The following is a 17,060-nucleotide window of genomic DNA, read 5'->3' as shown; positions in this document are numbered from 1 at the left end:
GGGAGCCATTCTAGATTTCCTTCTCTCAGCTCTCATTTCTAGAATCCAGTGCCCCTTCCATCCCCAGTGCTTGTGCCTTAGTTCAGCCCCTTGTCTCTAACCTAGACTGTTGAGACTGTTCTCCAGCTGGTCTCTAAAATTTCCTTATATGTCTTCATATGGCTACATGGTGCTGGAAACACTTTGGTCATTCCCCATTGTCCCCCGTGAAAAAAACTTAAATTCAGTGTGGTTCCCTGAGGCTCTCCATGGTCTGGCCTCTGATGCCTTTGACTGGACCTCCCAACCTCCCACCCTGCATTCCCACCCCTACCCAACCACCTTCCCTCATTACAGGTGACAGGGCCAGCCTCACCACCCCCTACTTGCTTTATCCAATTCTGTTGTTGCCTTACTACACTGAACCTCTTGAGTCCCCCAGCATTATTCCAGGCACCTAGTAAGTGCTCTTTGTTGTTTAATGAATGAAATAAAAAGAAAAGCTACCTTTTTTTTTCTTTCTTTTTCCTGCAGGATGGAGTACTGTAGTCCCAAATGTCTCAATGGCTAACCCAGGACCCTGGAGCACGGAGGTCACACAATGACAGCTTGCTCTGCCTAGGGAGAGAGCAGGTGTGCAACCTCCTAGTGTCTTCACGGCATGCTCCTCTTCTGCCTCCTGGGCCATGGCCTGGCCAGGGCAGCTGTCACTGCTATGACTGGAAGCTAAGAGAGAGGATGCTTTGGGAGAGGAATCAGTATCCTGACTGGTCAGGGCTGCACTGCAGATTTCTCCTCCAAGATGCAGACTGGAGACCATCCAAGTGTATGTTGGAGATGGAGCTCTGGGTAATTAATGCCGTTTCGGTAGTGTGATTAATTAATTAGTCATTGGTCTGCAGTGCACATTGAGGGCATGTGTCAAATACTCAGGAAGTCTCTTGAGTGTGGCCAGGGAACCCTGTCCTGCATTAAACAAACTGACCTTTAGTGGCGGATTACCCAAACTGCAAAAACAAAAAACAAACAAAAAAAAAAAACGGTACAGGGACTTTTTATAACACAGCGGCCAAAGATTTATCGGCAGCTTTATAATGTAACTCCTCTGTTGCCATGCATTAAAATTAGGGATTTTAGAACCCAGGGAAAGGTCAATTGAGGGCTAATGCCAGTTCTCAATGAAAACTGGATTGGTTGTTACAAATTTAGCATCGCGAAGGCAAGTAGTGACTCAACTGGCTGATTCGGACACGTGTTCCCTGGCAGCAGGGCCCGGGCGGTCAGCCCCGCGCTCCCGCCTGCGGGGCCCGCGGGCAGCGCAGCGCCAATGCGGCAGCCCCGGGCGCCCTGCGAGGCCCAAGCGCCTGGGGGGGGGGGGGGGGGGGCGGGTACTGCGCCCGCGCTGGCCCCCAGGCTCTCGCTCTCCGCCAAACCAGGTCCGAGTTAGAAGCCAGCATCAAAGGGAACTAAGGGTTAAATTATGAAACCCTCGAGGGGGACGCTGGCAAATGCCTCCAGGCGTCTTCGGGCGCCTCCCGCCCCCCCAGCCCCGCGCCCCTGCTGCCGGGCCGAGCCGGGCTGTCCCCGCCCCCGCCCCCGCCCCCGCCCCCGCCCCGGAGGCCTCCCCCAGGCCAGGGGGCGGCGCTGCGGCGGCGCGGGGAGGGCCGCGGGGGCGGGGACGCCGGGCGGGGGCGGCGCGGCCCGGAGCGCGGGGAGCAGAGCGGCGGGCCGGGGCCGGGGCCGGGGCCGGGGCCGGGGCCGGGGCCGGGGCCGGGGCCGGCATGGCGTGGCCCTGCATCAGCCGCCTCTGCTGCCTGGCGCGGCGCTGGAACCAGCTGGACCGCTCCGACGTGGCGGTGCCGCTGACCCTACACGGCCACTCGGACCTCGAGAGCGAGGAGCCCGCCCCGGGCGACGCCGCCCCGCGCAAGGGCCCGTCCCCCGCGGGCGCCCGGGAGCCCGGCCGGGACGTGCCGCTCACTCAGTACCAGCGGGACTTCGGGGTGTGGACGGCGCCCGCGGGGCCCCGGGATGCTCCGCAGGGGCGCGGGGCGGGGGCGGCGGCGGCGGCGGGGGCGGGCGGCCGCAGGGGCAAGCAGTCCGCGGCCCCGGGCCGGGGCGTGTACGTGCTCCCCATCGGCGACGCAGACGCGGCCGCAGCGGTGACCACGTCGTACAGGTAGGGGGCTTCGGGCGGGGGCGCGTGGGGAGGGCGTACCCCATGGGAGGGGGAAACTGAGGCCGTGCACCCGGAGCCCCCGTCCCTCGCCCGTCGCACTGCTGCGGGCGGCCTCGGAGGTCGCCCCGTTGGCCCCCTGCTCCCTGCGGGCCTCCGAGTGAAGGAGCGGGCACCTTGCCCACCCGAGCCCACTGCCTCCACCGAGCCACGACCTGCTTCCGGGCACTTCCCCAGGTGGGCCAGTGCCGGACCTCCTGCCCTTGCCCTGGTGCCCTCGGTGCCCTCTGTGGAGGCGTTTGTCGACCAAACAGGGCGCCCAGTAGGTGGCCCCCTGGGGATCGCCCTGAGTGGGCGGATCTGTGGGTCCACCCTGCCCCCACCTCAGCTCTGCCCCGGGCTCGCTCCTTTCTTAGTACAAAAGTAATATAAACTCACCATAGAAAAAAAATAGAAATTACAACAAGTTAATTCCTTTAACTCACCCAAACTGGTAGTTCTTTCTAATCCATATTTGAGTTCATACCCACTTGTAATTCTTGTACGTTTAGATTCCATACACATTTTCCCATCAATTTCAGTTGTCTGCATGTTACTGGATATTTTTTTGCAACATGAATCTTAGTAGATGTGCAGTGTTTCATCCTAGGGATGGATATACATTCGTCCATATATGGATATGTATGTTCAATTATTAATCTGTCATTGAATATTTAGGATGTTTCTAATTTGGAACCATTAAAAACGCTTCTTTCAATCCACTACTCCATTTCCAGGAGTTTCCTTCTAAGTATTCAATGTGGGGCGAGAGCAGAGGAATAGAAGCTATGTTGCAACCTTGTACTGCAGGAGATGGAAACAATCCCACCTCCCCCCCCAGTGCAGCTGGTTAATTCTAGGAGGCCTGGGATGTACGGATAGTGGAAGATCTGGAAGATCTTGAGTGGGTACCGGCCTCAAAAAAGAAAACAAAATGCAGAACAGTGTGTCCACTATTTATGTTTTTAAAAGGAGTACTCATGTACCCGTATCTGTTCAAATAGGAACCCTTGGGGGGAGGAAGAGTGGGGAGGAGAGGGGGATGCCAGGGTGGAAGGGCACCGAGTGACTTTCAGCCTCTTAACTGGTTTTTTTTAAGCGTTTACAGGTGTTATCTTTAAACCATTTTTTAGAGAAAATAATTTCTGTGATATGATAAGCATCCTTATAGCTGTCTTTGCGCTTATCAATTTCTTTATAAATTCCTACCTGTGGAATTAAAGGGGCAAAAAGGTATGAACTTTCTATCTCCCTCAGATTTATTATTTTTAGAAGCACTGTTAAGGTAAGAGTCCCATAATCATCAAGACACATAGAACATTCCATCTCCCCAGAGGTTCCTTCACAGGCACACAGTTTTTCAGGAACCTTGGTGAAGAATGGGTGCTGCAGGCTGGGTCTCGAGTTTGCTGATGCGTGCTCAGCTGAGCTGCTAAAAGGCGAGGGCAAGGTCAGGGGGCAGGGCCCACACTGAGCCCAGCTCAGGCCCCAGCTGGGCTGTGGGCGGTTCTGACTCCTGTGTGCTGGCGGGGAGCCAGCTGCAGGGGCCTGAATCCCCTCCAGAGAAGCCTGTAGGGCCCAAGGGCCTGGGGGTGCAGCACCTTCACATGACCAGTATTTCAAGCCAGGAGGAGAACCCATGGCTTCAGCTCAGGAAGGAAGAGCTTTCTTGTAATTCCAACGGACTGATGATGAGGTGAGCGGCCTCCAGGGTGCTAAGCTCCTCCTCACTGGTAATGTTCAAGCAAAGGTGGGGCCCATTTAGAAGGAGCCCCTCACTTGCGTTGAGCAGATGATGGGTTTGAATGTCTCACTGGGTCTCCCATCTCCAATGATGCTGAAGGTACAAGTTGTTATTCTCTGCTTAGCAAGTATCAGAAACCAGGCTCAGGACTTTGCAGATTATCTCCCCAAGACCTCACCTCCTAAGATGTTGCTGCCCCGAATCCCTTCGTTTCTTGAGCTGTGTCCTGCAGTGGGGGAAGTGTACTGCCAGGAGTTGGGATTCACTGGTGCTCTTGTGTCCTGGGGTCTAAACTTGGTGGGTCACTTGGCCTCTGTGACCCTTTCCTCATCTGTAAAACAAATAGCCAGAGCTTGACTCCCTGGGTCCCCATACCCCTAACTCTGGCCCAAACCCAGGACCACTACTGAACTTGGCTCTCCCAATCCATGCCAGCCGACCTCCAGGATGCCTCACTTCCCGGCTCTAGCACTTGATGCAGGAAAACTCCATTCTGGCTCCTTCTTGTAAGATCCATGTTATCTGAGCAAACTGTTTGAAGAAATTCACAAAACAAAATGAGTAGATCCAGGGAGCCGAGGTACCGGAGTCCTCGTGGCCACTCGCTAGCCCCGCTTCTCGTGTGAAAACTGACCTGCCTCACTTGCTTGGCCAGATGGGTGCAGATCCTGCTCTTGCCGCCAGCCTGGGTCTCTCCTGGGCAGCGCCCAGAGCCTCCCCTCTGGTATTCTCTAGGTGCTATTTAGCACCTTTGACACAGGTTCTAGACCTCCTTCCCCAGTCGTCATCCTCTTTCCTTCCTGGGTGGGTTACAGGGCAAACCATTGTGCCCGGCCCCCAAGGTTCATCATAACCTCCTGCATATACATCAGTAGCCCTTTTCATGAGGAAGCTGAGGCTCAGAGAAATGAAGGGGTTTGAAGCCATGAAGATGGAGGGTGCTCGGCCTTGCCACAGGTGGCCCCCGGCCCTCCGTGGGACTGCAGCCCTAGGGCCCAGCTGAGGCCCAGACAAGGTGGACAGGAGAGCCTGCTTGGTCAGGGGAGGCACCCGGTGTATTGGCTTGCCCTGTGTTTTTATTATCCTCTTTGCCAGAGCCATAAATCTGTCCTCCTCCTCTTCTGGGCAGTCACGGGGGGTCCTGCTGATTCTAGGTCTGAGGCCTCGTCTCCATCCCCACTGCAGTCTCCTCTCACTGGTCTCCAGGAGCAGCTATGGGCATTGTTCTAGCTCCTGGCTCTGGTCGCTTTGTGCCGTGACCCCTGTAGCCACCCTGGGGCGGCAGGCTTGGGCTGCCAGGTCCAAGGCTCAGCTCAGTTTGGGGACAGAAGGGCACGCCCAGGGGAGGACCTGCTTCCCCAGGAGAAACAGAATGGCAGATGGCTCGGGCAGCTGGTCTTTGGAAACTTGCAGCTTCAGAAGCATAAGTGATCCGTAGGGCCCTGGCCCAGCTCGCCTCCTGGCACCCCTGAGTGCTGACCACGGACAGACACAGCTGCTCCCTACACACAAGGCCTGCCCAGTGGTGCCCAGCTGTGCTGCTGCCAAGGAGAAAAGGCAGCTTTGTTGACTTCTGGGCCTGAAACCCAGCCAGGGCTGTGGGTGGGATGAGACAAGAATGGATCCAGCCCACATGTGGGTGCTCCCTTGGCCAGCTGGACACTTTTCTACAGAACATTGCCTTGGCAGGTGCTCCTGGACACAGCAGGTCTTTGCCTTCCTGAGCTGTCTAGCAGGGGCGTTGAAAGAATTAAAAGAAATAGGTCTTTTATGCAGAAGAATTGAGGAAATAAGTCTTTGTCAAAAAATGTACTCCAAGGGGGCACCTGGGTGGCATAGTCGGTTAAATGTCCAATTCTCGATTTCAGCTCAGATCATGATCTCAGGGTCGTGAGATGGAACTCCCACTCAGCAGAGAGTTCAGCCTGGAGTCTGCTTGAGATTCTCTCCCCCTCTGCCTCCCCTCTCTCTAAAAATAAATACATGAATCTTAAAAAAAAAAAAAAAAAAAAAAACTTCAAGAACATGAAGCTAGTTTGTGCCAGCCTTGTCACTTCTGCCCAGGGAGCCAACCACCTTCCCTCCTTCGTCCAGGCTGGAACATGTGTGCACGGAGCCGTTTAAAGCCAGACCAGCTTGTAGTTGAGACAGTCACTACAACCTGTTCTGTTTTGTAGGAGTTAATAAGAAATTATTAAAAAGTAAACAATACTGAACCTTGTTTTTCCTTCTCAGTTGTAACCAAGTAGAGAAGAAATTTGCTGTGCTGGGCATTGTCCTGGCCAGCACCTTCTGTGGATGTAAGTGACCTGGGCTGGAGGTGACCAGCCTTCACTGGTTCTGGGTGACTAGGGCCCCTTAAAGTGGCCCAGAGACAAAAGTGGGAGCACTAAGGAAGGGCTGGGACTTGGTTTCCGTTGCGCAGCACGTACCAGGTGCTTGCTCTGGATCCAGAGCAGGATGTGAGCAGTGAAGACTGGCCAGGACGTCTTGGAAGCACAGGGCAATGGCGGTGGCCCCTGTAGAGTCGGGAGGGATGACGGACTCTGAGCAGGGTGGTGACTGTGTTCTCTATTCCAGACAGGAATTCCAGGCCTGGACCGGAGTGAAGCCGTCGAGATCCACAAAGGCGAGACCCGCCACAGTCATAACAACCCACAGCTCTGGATGGGACAGCAGCCCCCGGGACAGCTTCCAGGTCAGCCTGAAACTGGTGCTGCAGGCACGGGGCTGGGCTCCAGGCTGCAGATGGTGTGAGAACAGTCTTTTTCTAGATGGTCCCCTACTGCTGGCGGGGTGGCCATCTCCCCAGCGCTGGCGCCTCTGGCAAGCAGGATGTCCCTTTCCGTCCTAAATCCCCATCTTACCCTTGGCCACTGAGCACTAGCAATGAGCCTTCCACATCCTTGGCATTTGTGTAAGGGAGGAAAGATGGGAGGTGGGGACTCTTTAGCCGCCTGATTCCACCCAAAGGAGGCTTCAGGAAGCAGAATGGAAGGTCCAGGTGCCATATTTGTCCTACTAATGCAGTGACCCTGCCCCCTGCATGTTCCCCCCCACAGATCCCCCAAGCAGGTGGTCTCAACTCTTAGAGGATAAAGAGGTCAGGAGGCAGGAGTTTTCCTCCAGGAGCTGCGGTGGGAGGTGGTGGGGAGGGTAAGTCGTGGGAAAGGCACACTGATACGGCACCACATTTCATTTTCCAGGCTCCTGAGGGGAGGAAGAAGTTTACCCCTAACCCCTCAGCCATCTTTCAGGCATCAGCTCCCCGGATCCTCAATGTGTGACTCCCACCACGGAGAGGGCCACAGCGGAGACCGAACCCACTGCCGCCAAGATGGAGCAGTGCTCAGCCACTTGGGGACTGGGGTGAGATCCTGGGACTGGCCCTCTCCGTCCGAGGGGGAGGGCCCGTCTTGCTTACTGTGGGCACCGCTCCTCCCCGGCTGCCACCTGGGCTGTGGGCCTGGCGCAGAGCAGGGGCGCAGATGGACACAGCATCACCCTGCTCAGCTCTGGGCCCCCACCAGCCTCTTGTTCCTCGAGAAGTGTACAGAAGGCTTCGGATCTTTTTTTAATTGCCTCTTTTGGCCACCCTTCAGTTTTTAAATCTGAAGAACCTAAGGACCAATTCTGTGGTAAACTGAATTGGTCTGTGTGAGCTGAGGAATATGGACATAACAGGTGCTTGAAAGAACCAGTTAATGTCCACTTTGTTGTTTTCCCAGGCTGCACAAGAACTTTGTAACCTATGGCAACCCAAGGGCCTGTCCCTGGGTGTTCCTACAAATGCCCCACACATTCAGGTTGAAGAACTCTTGGGTTATCACCTGCATGTGACCCATGATGCTGCTGAGTAGGATGCCATTTCCAAAAGGAAGAGTATCAATCATAGGATTTCCGTTTTAACGACATGATTTAGGGCCCAGACAACCGTTAAGTTTTAACAAAAGGCTTCTTGTGAGGAGTGCTACAAGTAGTGAATGAATGGCATTTACCTTGTAGGTTTCTGAGCCCCACATTTTATTACTAATTCCAGTTTTTTCCCTTACAGTTGACAACTAAAAGGGAACACCATACACACTGGCTTCCTTGGGACGAAGTGGCATTAGCCTCATTCCCTGAAAGACTTTAAAATGTTATCTACACCTAGATGACTCCCACCCTGCTCTCCCTTACAGTCGGGGAGCTCACTGTGAGGAGGCAGCTGTCGGCTTTGGAAAGCTGCCTCCTTTCCCGGTAAGTCCCAGCCTATGTGGCCCTGGAACAAGCCTGGCCCCGTTTGCACAGCAGGTGGTCAAACACTCGGAGTTCGGCCCCTCTCAGAGATCAGAGGTTTAAGCTAAGCTGTCTTCCGTCCAGGATTTCCCTCTGGATGTTCATCCTTCTCCGCCTCACGCGCTGGCTGGTGGGCATTTACTTAAGCCAGCGGCGCCGGCCCTCCCAGCTCACAACCCGAGACCAGGAGCTGGGCTGGTCCCTCAAAGGGCTGCCTCGGGCTGGCACAGCCTGCTCCTCCGCGCAGCGGAGGAAATGCTCTGAATCATTTTAAAGGCAGAACCCAAACCATATGCTTACACAAAGGGTTCTATTATTTCCGACTTCATTGGTTTGCATGCTAGTGGTTTCTAAGAGAAAAGAGACTGCCTGCCGCTGTGCATTCTGTGGGGAATGAACAGATTAACCATACAATCTCAGATTTTACTAAAACACAAAAATGCACGGTTACAATTTCTTGTTAGCTTATTTCTTTAATTGTGAACCCAGAGCACCTTCTCTCATGTCTTTATCCCCTCTTGGTAATAAGGACTTTGGCGGGTCATGGCTAGTCCTGGTTGTCCCTTGGAGGCTTATGGATCCCAGGGTCTCTCCCTTTGGACCGCCATCCACACCGGTGGCGTGCGCGGTATTCACAGGACGTACCATCCTCCCCTTGCACCGCACTGCCCCTCTGCATCTCCCAGAGCCTAGGTTGAAAAGTCCGTCCTTGAAGCTAATTCTGGGCTCAAATCCTGACTTCTCTCCTCACTACCTGTGAGCAGTTTCAGCTTCCATTTCCTTATGTGCACAGTAAGGAGACCACCCCCTCCCTCGCCGAGCCGGTTTATGTTTACGGGCAGGGTGCTGCTCAGTACAGTGAATGGACAACAGAGCACAGACATGGCAATTGTCCTTTCCTGCCCAGGCCCCCCCTTCCTCCTTCCCCATGGAGCCGGCTCTATTCTCCTTTGCAGCTTGGGTCCCCCTGATGCCACAGACACAGTCCTTCTCCCTAAACCCTGCCCCTGTCACCCTTCCCTCCCCCGAGCTTGTAGACCAGAAAGGCTGTACCTCAGCCAGACACCACAGGTCTGCTGTTCCCGGCCGCGTCAGCACCATAGCAGCAGGAGCACCCTGTGCCTCACCCGGCCTGCCTCTCAAGGCATACTGCATGCCTAAGAACCTTTCTGGAATGCACTGGAACAGATAGCTTTCCACAAAACCCCCAACTCGATAATCTTCTTTGCCAGGCTTCATTATTAGGAGACTGGGGTTCTGAAGAAGGGACTTCCTCCCACTAGTAAGGCCCATCATGTTACTGGAGTGACCTTCCAAAGCAACTGAGGCAACAGTCTCAAGTGCGGTATGAACCCACATCACACACAATACATGTATATAAAATAGACAAAGAAAAAAAAATAGACAAAGATGGGAAAATGCATTGGAATACTAAGGTAGTTCTCTTTGGGAAGGGGAACTATGGGTAACTTTAAATTTTTTACACCTTACTGTATTTGCTAATGTTTCTATATGATAACCATTTTTGTATTAATTCTACAGAGTAATGTTTTTAAAAATAAAAAGTTCAATCTGTTAGCTAATTTCAGCCAAAAGCAAGTGTTCAGTATCAATGATTTTATAACTTGTGTCAGCACTGCCAGTGGCCGCCTCGACCCACCTTGAGGATGCACTGTGAGGCCCACAGAGAGGGGAGCCCCAAAAGTCCTCACCCGCAGTTATTTAGACCAGGGTCCTGCCTCTGTGTTCCATGGTGCTTCAAAAGTCAGAAAAACCCACTGCAAATGGGAACTCTTTCACACCCGTACCACCACCAGGATTTCAGGTCCAACTCCAAAAAGCACCCTTTGAAAGAACCTTGACCCTGCAGACACCCCATTAGTGGGGTCAGCTCTGCCTGCCCCGTTCACACAGGCTTCGGTCCTGAGAAGGAGTCCCCAGCCGAGGTGACATCAGTCATTAGGGAAAGAAGCCTCAGTAACACCCCTATTCTCTGTCCTCCAGACACCTTAGTTCCTTAAAGGCTGACACGGAGTCTGGTCCCAAGAAAGCTATGGACCTGGACGCTATCACGATGCCTCTTCCCTGCGGAACTACTTGCCTCCGAAGAACCAAAGCTTTCAAAGCCCCTAGTTCTTGTTAAGGACGGATGTAAAAAGTGGTCATTTCTGAAATGTTTCTGCATCTCTCATTTTTTTAGCCATTCTGATAGCAGGTGGTCCCAGCAGAACTGTGTCACAGGAGTCCCCTCTTCCCAGACAGCATAGACCAGGATGCTGCTGTCAGAGGACAGGCGTGGTCCCCTCCTTGCCAGGGCTCTGAGGAGGCTCCGAGGTGCTTCTCTGCCCCAAGCTGTCAGAAACTGCTATTTCCAGGGTTAATGTGCATCTTCCAAATTTCTTTTCAGACTCTTACGTAACAGTGATCCTTTATCCTGCATAGCCGCAAACCCTTTATGGAAAGCAGCAGCAGACTTAGCGTAAACACGCAAGTACCCATCCCTCTGCCCCACCCCGGTGCCTCCAGGCCTCCCGTAGGAAGAACCTACCAAAGTGTAATGCATCTAACTCAGAAAAACCCATCACAAATACTAAAAGATTTATTGTAGATTTTTGTTACACATTATGATACAAATACATCTGAAACATTAACACATATGGGAACTGTTAAATGATTTAATATTTCTTTTGCAAAAAGATAATTACTTTAGGCTTTCCTACCTGTAATAAATCACTCTGTTCTCATTTGGATCAAATCCTCCGTCCTGTAGATCTGTCACAGTCCACGCTGAATAAATCTATGCACTTGCCCACTAACCTTGTTTGCAGTAGTTAATGTATAAAGTATCTGAGCCTTTATGTACTTTTTTTTTTTCTTTGTTTAACTAAGCCTGGGCATGCCCAGTGCCTTACCGAACAGATTTCCTTGTGCATCTGCAATCCTCAGATGCTGAATAAAAAAAGGGCAGATTTCTCAGTCACCTCCCTGCCCTCTTCTGCTCCTGGCCCAAATGTCTATAGAACTCAGGAAAACTGGAATTATGCTGACTCGGTACATGTGATTCACAGGCTTCAAGTTTCCTTCGAGAAGATTCCTAACAGAATAAATTCTTTGCTTTCCTTTGACAGAGACTGTGTTAGGATGATTAGGACAGAGTGTCTGTAATGGAACTGGGCATCGCACAGGGCACTGCTAACCTACCTTCGGTTCCCTACTCCACTGAGAGGGCTCTGCGTCTGGGCACAATCTCTTCTCACTGCTTCTGAGCACTGACCTTCCTGTCTCGTGGCTTCAGCAGTCATCTCTCTATCTTTAAGGCACTCACAGTGTTTCCTTGAAACGCTTTTCTTTGGAAAAGCTGAGTGGAAAAGAACAGGACACTAAATCCACAGACAGGACTTACCACCCCAGCAGGCCTGTCCCAGGCGCTGCTCCCCACTGGCCACTCAACAAGGGGTCGGCAGCAAATGCCATGGAACCGGCTCTCTGCCTGGCACACACGCAAAGCTGGTACAAGCCTGCCAGGTGCCTGGGACTTGCGGGTGTTCTCTTACTAAGACTTTAAGAGCTTCTTGGTTATAGTCAAACCTTAACCTGGACCTATGCTGGGATGCGCCTACCCCTTGACAATACTCTGACCATGGCTGTAGTAACATTTCTGTGCTCTGAAAAAACAAAAAAAATTCTGTGCAGTGTAGTGTGCTGGCTCCCAGGCTTATTTTCGGCAAGGTGTCACCGCTTCCTATAGCTTACTGGGTCCCCCACGCCACGGCCACCCCAAGTGTGGAAGCTCAGCCTGTCTCCAGGTGTTAGCAGGGTAACTGCTGGAGCTGCCTGTAATCCCAGAATGGGTGGACTGCTAGTGTGCCAGACTTATTTTCTGCCTCCTGGAGGGAGACTCAAGCCCAAGGTGCCCCTTGACACCCAGAGAAGGACCTGCTCACTACACATGGCTGGGCCCAGCTCTGAGACTCTCCTGGAGCCTTTGCAGAGAGTGAGCAGATGCAAGCGAACAGAACACACATCCACTCACAGCTTCACTCTAGAATCAGGAAACAAACTTCTGTCCTGAAGGGATCTGATTTGAGACTGAACACCCTGGTGTTACAGTGAATTAGGTGGAGGCAATGGTTTGGTAGCCATAATATTCTGAGGCACACAGAAAATAACCTCCTTCCCCAAAGAGAAGAGTCGTCACAGTTCAAAGCTTCAGATACATTTTCAAATCCTGCTTTTCTAGGAGCATCTTCATTCCATTCACTGATCTTCATTCAATATCCCCATGTGTTTATTTGTGAGAAAGTCCAGAAAAGGAATGTTGCAAATGGCCTGGTGAATATTACTCACTGTAATTTCTTTGGGAATCCTGTCCAAAAACAAAGCATATTAGGTGCAGTTTTCTCAAGCATTTAATAATTAAACAATCCATTTATCAAAAGGACCATTCCCCCACTGCAGGCCTACTGGAAGGGGACAATACTGAGGCACACTTTCGGCCACCTGGCATGGGGGTGGCCAGGTACATTCTCTCGCTTGCTCTCCTTCCTCATTAATTTATTTTGTTTTGATGACAACTGGCCTGGCCTCTTAGGGCTTAGATCTGACTTCCCAGTCACAGGCATGAGATGGATTTCAAGAACTCAGTTGAACAACAAAGAAAAAAGACTCTCAGGATTGAGAAAAGAGAAAGGAAGTAAACTGGACAGCAAAACAGCACAATGTTTTCGTAATTCAGTCTCACCGGACTGAGTTCAAGGGCTACAGAACTGCAAGACCACGATTCCGTCTGTCTGGCCAGTGAGGTTAAGTGTTCTTATCAAGAGCACCCCAGCTACTCTATCTCTACAGCCAGGACAGCGGTGAGCAGGGGCCACAGAAGGTGCTCAGCCCACTCTTGCATTTCACGCAGGACAAGAGCATTCTTAGAATTCCTGTTTCCTTTTCCTTCTTTCTTAAAGATGTCTTCTGTTGATATATATATATATATAGTTTAAAAGGATTCTATTTATTTATTCAATCATGAGAGGCACAGAAAGAGAGAGGCAGAGACACAGGCAGAGGGAGAAGCAGGCTCCATGCAGGGATCCCGACGTGGGACTCGATCCCGGGACTCCAGGATCACGCCCAGGGCCAAAGGCAGGCGCTAAACCGCTGAGCCACCCAGGGATCCCCCTGTTGATATATTCTAATACCGTGAAGTCTGACCTCGTAGTCCTCTGATTTAAGCCTTTTTATGTCCTCAGACACTTTTGATACAATTTTGCAAACTTATGACAGGCTTTAAGCATACTGGGATAAAGTGGATAAAATACTTGTTTCCTCTGAAAAGAATGCCAGGATGTGGAACAAAGAAATAACCTGTCTGCCATTCCTTGGGGCCTAGGAAAAAGGCAAAACTCAGTGTCCCGACCAGTGATAATTAGGGAGGCAGCAAAGCAGAGGTGAGCCGGTGGGCTTTAGAGCTAATGAGGTCTGAGTGGGTGTCTAAGTTCTATCACACAAAGGCTGGGAAAGCCAGGCAACAGAACTTTCAGAGCCTGGTTTCCTGACTTCTACAAAGCGGTTTAGAGTTTTCCAATGAAAAACAAATCAAGTAATGTATGCAATGTTTGACCCCAACATCTGATACATCATGGACAATATTATCTTTAATTGCAAAGAGCTGGTATTTGTTCAACCCTGTAGCATAACAGTCCTAATGAACGCTGTGTCTGGAGGGGTGACTAGGAACATACAGACCTCTGGACAGAGCTGAGCGTTTACAACCATGAGTCTCAAAATGACCAAGCCGACCCCATGTCCCAAGCACTGACCCCTCCATCTCCAACTGGATTAAGTAGAAGACCCCTTCATGGGCGTCTAACCTGTCAGGAAGTATCTGTAAGCCTACTACCCCTGACTAGGGAGGCATTAGTACCTGTTGTGAGATGCTGTCTGGTATCCAACTGCCAAAGCCTGCCTCAGGATGTCATTCACCAGCTGCTCCGTGGCCTACGAGACAAGATGGGGTTACTCTCGAAGATGGCCACGGGCCTGCTATGAGAAGAGACACATCTGACCCCATCCCATACACAAAACTTTGGAAACAACTGTATCTAAAGATCATAAGTCCTTAAGGAAAAAATAAAGGTCCAAATTATAGACAAAAAATATCAGGTCAGAAAAATGGCCATAATTCTGAGAAATTATGAACGGGGGTAACATTCATTATTCAGATGGCGTTTTTAAGGAAAACAGGTTGAGGGCTATTTGTGAGTTATCTGTGCTGTGGGAGAAGTCCCACCAGGAAAGGAGCTTGCAGAGCTAGGATCAGACAGGCTAAGGAAGCTAGTCCATGAGCCTCTCTCGCCCAGGGATGGGACAGCTGTGGCTGTTTCTCTGTTGTTATGACAAGTGGAGAAAACCCAAGGCCTTGCTTATGTCATCTCCTAAAGCAATGAGAGCACTCTCATCTCAGTCTGCTTTCAAAGGCACTAGAAAGTACTGTTAGAGTGCCAACAGCACAGAAACTCTTGTGGATGCTTTAACATTCAGATGACCTATGATTTAGTTCATTCAAAAATCAGAAGGAAAAACACAGTAAGCCTCAATAAGACGAAAAAATCTTAACACTTATTATCTCTGTTCCATTTCATTGCCCTTGTCCCTTACCCAAAATTGCCTGGGACCCAGACCATCCTGCCCACAGCTGGCACCTCAGTGCTTCAGCCCCTGGAGACACAGCTTGGCCCTCTGCTGCCAACAGGCACCCACCTTTAAAATCATGTCCTCCACCACCGATGCATACACGTTCTTGTAAAGTGCCACAGGCTGCAGGGTGATCCCAATCTGGAAAAGAAGAAAGCCATTTGTTCCCATTTCTACGCTAAAAACCACCTCTCTCCAAACAAGCACACTTCTCGGATACCCAAAGAGATGTCCAATTGAAGAATAACAACTCTGTAAGCATTCTGGACAAAACTCAGGGGAAGTAACAAAAAATATAACTGGAAGAACACATCATCCTTTCTTTGTTTCTGAGTGGCTGTTAAATATGCTATTACAATCCCGCTTTCACCCCCAAATCTCCTTCATGAAGAACATGGTCAGGATTTGCAGGAATTCTGATAGTGGGATCAACACACCGGAAAGCATGGAATCCAACTTCAGGCCCTGTTTGTAAAAGGTGGTGAAGATACACTTGGAAACTGTGACTCACCCCATTCTGCATTTTCTCCTGTAAATGAAAGAACACCACCTTCCGTCTTTCTGTCCCAAGCAGCTGTCCAAGCTCCAGCACAGGCAGGGCACCCGGGAGCTCTAATAACGTCAGGGGAGCCTCGCCCTCTCAGGTGTGACTTGGCAATATCAGGACATGCGCTTCATGGGAAAGGAGAGCCGCTTCCACGGAGGCCAACGAGAACAAAAATGAAAAGTGGAAACGGTCTCTCTCTAGCTGCCTGCTTCAGTTCCATGGCCACCAAGGCACCTTCTCACATTAACAGTTCTAAGGGGATGCCCAGGGAGCACACCCCAAGCTCATGAGGCAGAAGAAACTCACACCATTACTTCACCAGGAAGGACTGAGGTTGGTCTCTAAGGCTGAGGCTCTATGCATCAGCATCTCAAACCTGGCTTGTGACCAAGAAACACCAGAGGCCATCCCCCTACCTTCTGTGTGATGTCACCAATGAATTCAGACCCCAGGGTTGGTGGCAGATAGAACTTCATTTCTTCCTGTTTCTCTTCCTGTTCCTTTTTGATGTTGATCTTTAACGGCTCTGGCAGGTTGAGGATGTCCACCTCCTCTTCATTCTCTGGCTCTCTTTTCTGAAACTGCTGCAGGTCCTCCAGTTTCCGGCAGAGGTTGTCGGCAGAGGAGAATGACGACGGGCACTCTAAATGAGAGGCGATCGGTCTTATGACAGCTTGCTGGCCAAAGGAAAGGCCTGCCTATCTCGTTAAGACCAACAGTCTGAGACCCAGAGGAGAAGGGACAAGTATCAAGGGAGCTAACTCTCTTACCAGCTCTAGAATTCTATGGCTCTGTAACTGTGAGAACTAGTAATTCAGGAGACAGGCATCTTATGTTAATATATATGTGATGTAACTGCAATCTAAGACAAAACAGACAGTATGTAATTCTGACTTTGCCACCAAAAACTCGGCCATGCCTGAAGCTGTCATACAGAGGCAAGTACTGGTAACAACACCGTTAACAAACTGTGCATCTTCAATAAGCTGATTTGTACAAAGTCTAGCAAAAGACTAGACCTTCTGAACCAGCAGGGGACCTGGGAATCATGCGGTGCATCCTTTTCAGTTTACGGACGAGGAAGCGAAGTCCACCCGAGGTGCAAGATGGGCTCCAGGGTACGCAGGCAGGCTGGTGACAGAAGCTCCCGGCTTCTGTGTCACTGACTGGGCACTTACAAACCAGTCAGTCAGAGTAATGGAAAGCTAGGGTGTGTGAGGTACTGTGCTTCACACGGGCTACCGAGGAGGCACGGAGGTAACCGACATGGCCTCTGTCCTCCAAAGAACTTAGGTATTTATTTCTGACAAACTGTCAAGGTTCTAATATTGGGTGCTGCTGGATTTCAGAGAAAAGAGTGGTCATCCTGCACGAGGGCTCTCAAGAAAGCTTCATGGAGAAAATGGGACTTGTGCTTATCGTTAAGGACCCCCCACTGCCACACACTCTCCCTGTGCTACAGGCTCCCTCACATTGGGAGGTGGAGCTTCTGCTTTTCTACAAACGTAGGGTTGGGAGGAGGAAATGACCCTTATTTTTTAAGGTGAAATGCAAAATATTCTCCTTCATGCCCTGCTCCTACCCCATATAGCCCAACTGTGTTTCTTCAC

General features: G+C 51.2%; 2 protein-coding genes and 1 long non-coding RNA gene across 3 annotated transcripts in view; 2 read left to right on the top strand and 1 right to left on the bottom strand.

Moving 5' to 3' along the window:
- Window positions 1–1,752: 1,752 nt before the first annotated feature.
- On the top strand, window positions 1,753–2,162 carry LOC119863960 (MAP6 domain containing 1). Its single transcript, XM_038583516.1, has one exon. The coding sequence runs from the start codon at window positions 1,761–1,763 to the stop codon at window positions 2,160–2,162; it is 402 nt and encodes a 133-aa protein (XP_038439444.1). The 5' UTR covers window positions 1,753–1,760.
- A 53-nt stretch (window positions 2,163–2,215) lies between these two features.
- Window positions 2,216–7,166, top strand: MAP6D1. The gene is made up of 3 exons (XR_005383795.1): window positions 2,216–6,238; window positions 6,519–6,636; window positions 7,145–7,166. It is a non-coding gene; the product is annotated as an MAP6 domain containing 1 (long non-coding RNA).
- A 3,631-nt stretch (window positions 7,167–10,797) lies between these two features.
- YEATS2 (YEATS domain containing 2) overlaps window positions 10,798–17,060 on the bottom strand; it is a 122,292-nt gene continuing 116,029 nt past the window's right edge. Inside the window, exons 28-31 of the mRNA XM_038583513.1 lie at window positions 15,867–16,093; window positions 14,970–15,044; window positions 14,134–14,207; window positions 10,798–12,582 (exon numbers count right to left, since the gene is read on the bottom strand). Of these exons, the coding sequence (XP_038439441.1) occupies window positions 12,474–12,582; window positions 14,134–14,207; window positions 14,970–15,044; window positions 15,867–16,093 (485 nt within the window). The 3' untranslated portion in view covers window positions 10,798–12,473. The remainder of the gene's footprint in view (window positions 12,583–14,133; window positions 14,208–14,969; window positions 15,045–15,866; window positions 16,094–17,060) is intronic.

Source organism: Canis lupus, chromosome 34, assembly GCF_011100685.1.
Source record: "Canis lupus familiaris isolate Mischka breed German Shepherd chromosome 34, alternate assembly UU_Cfam_GSD_1.0, whole genome shotgun sequence".
Lineage (NCBI taxonomy): Eukaryota > Metazoa > Chordata > Mammalia > Carnivora > Canidae > Canis > Canis lupus.
Note: the sequence above shows the minus strand (reverse complement) of the source record. Positions and strands in the feature narration are given on the sequence as shown.

Coding starts and splice junctions, on each gene's coding strand:
- LOC119863960 (XM_038583516.1), top strand. CDS start 1,761: ATGGCGTGGCCCTGCATCAGCCGCCTCTGCTGCCTGGCGCGGCGCTGG.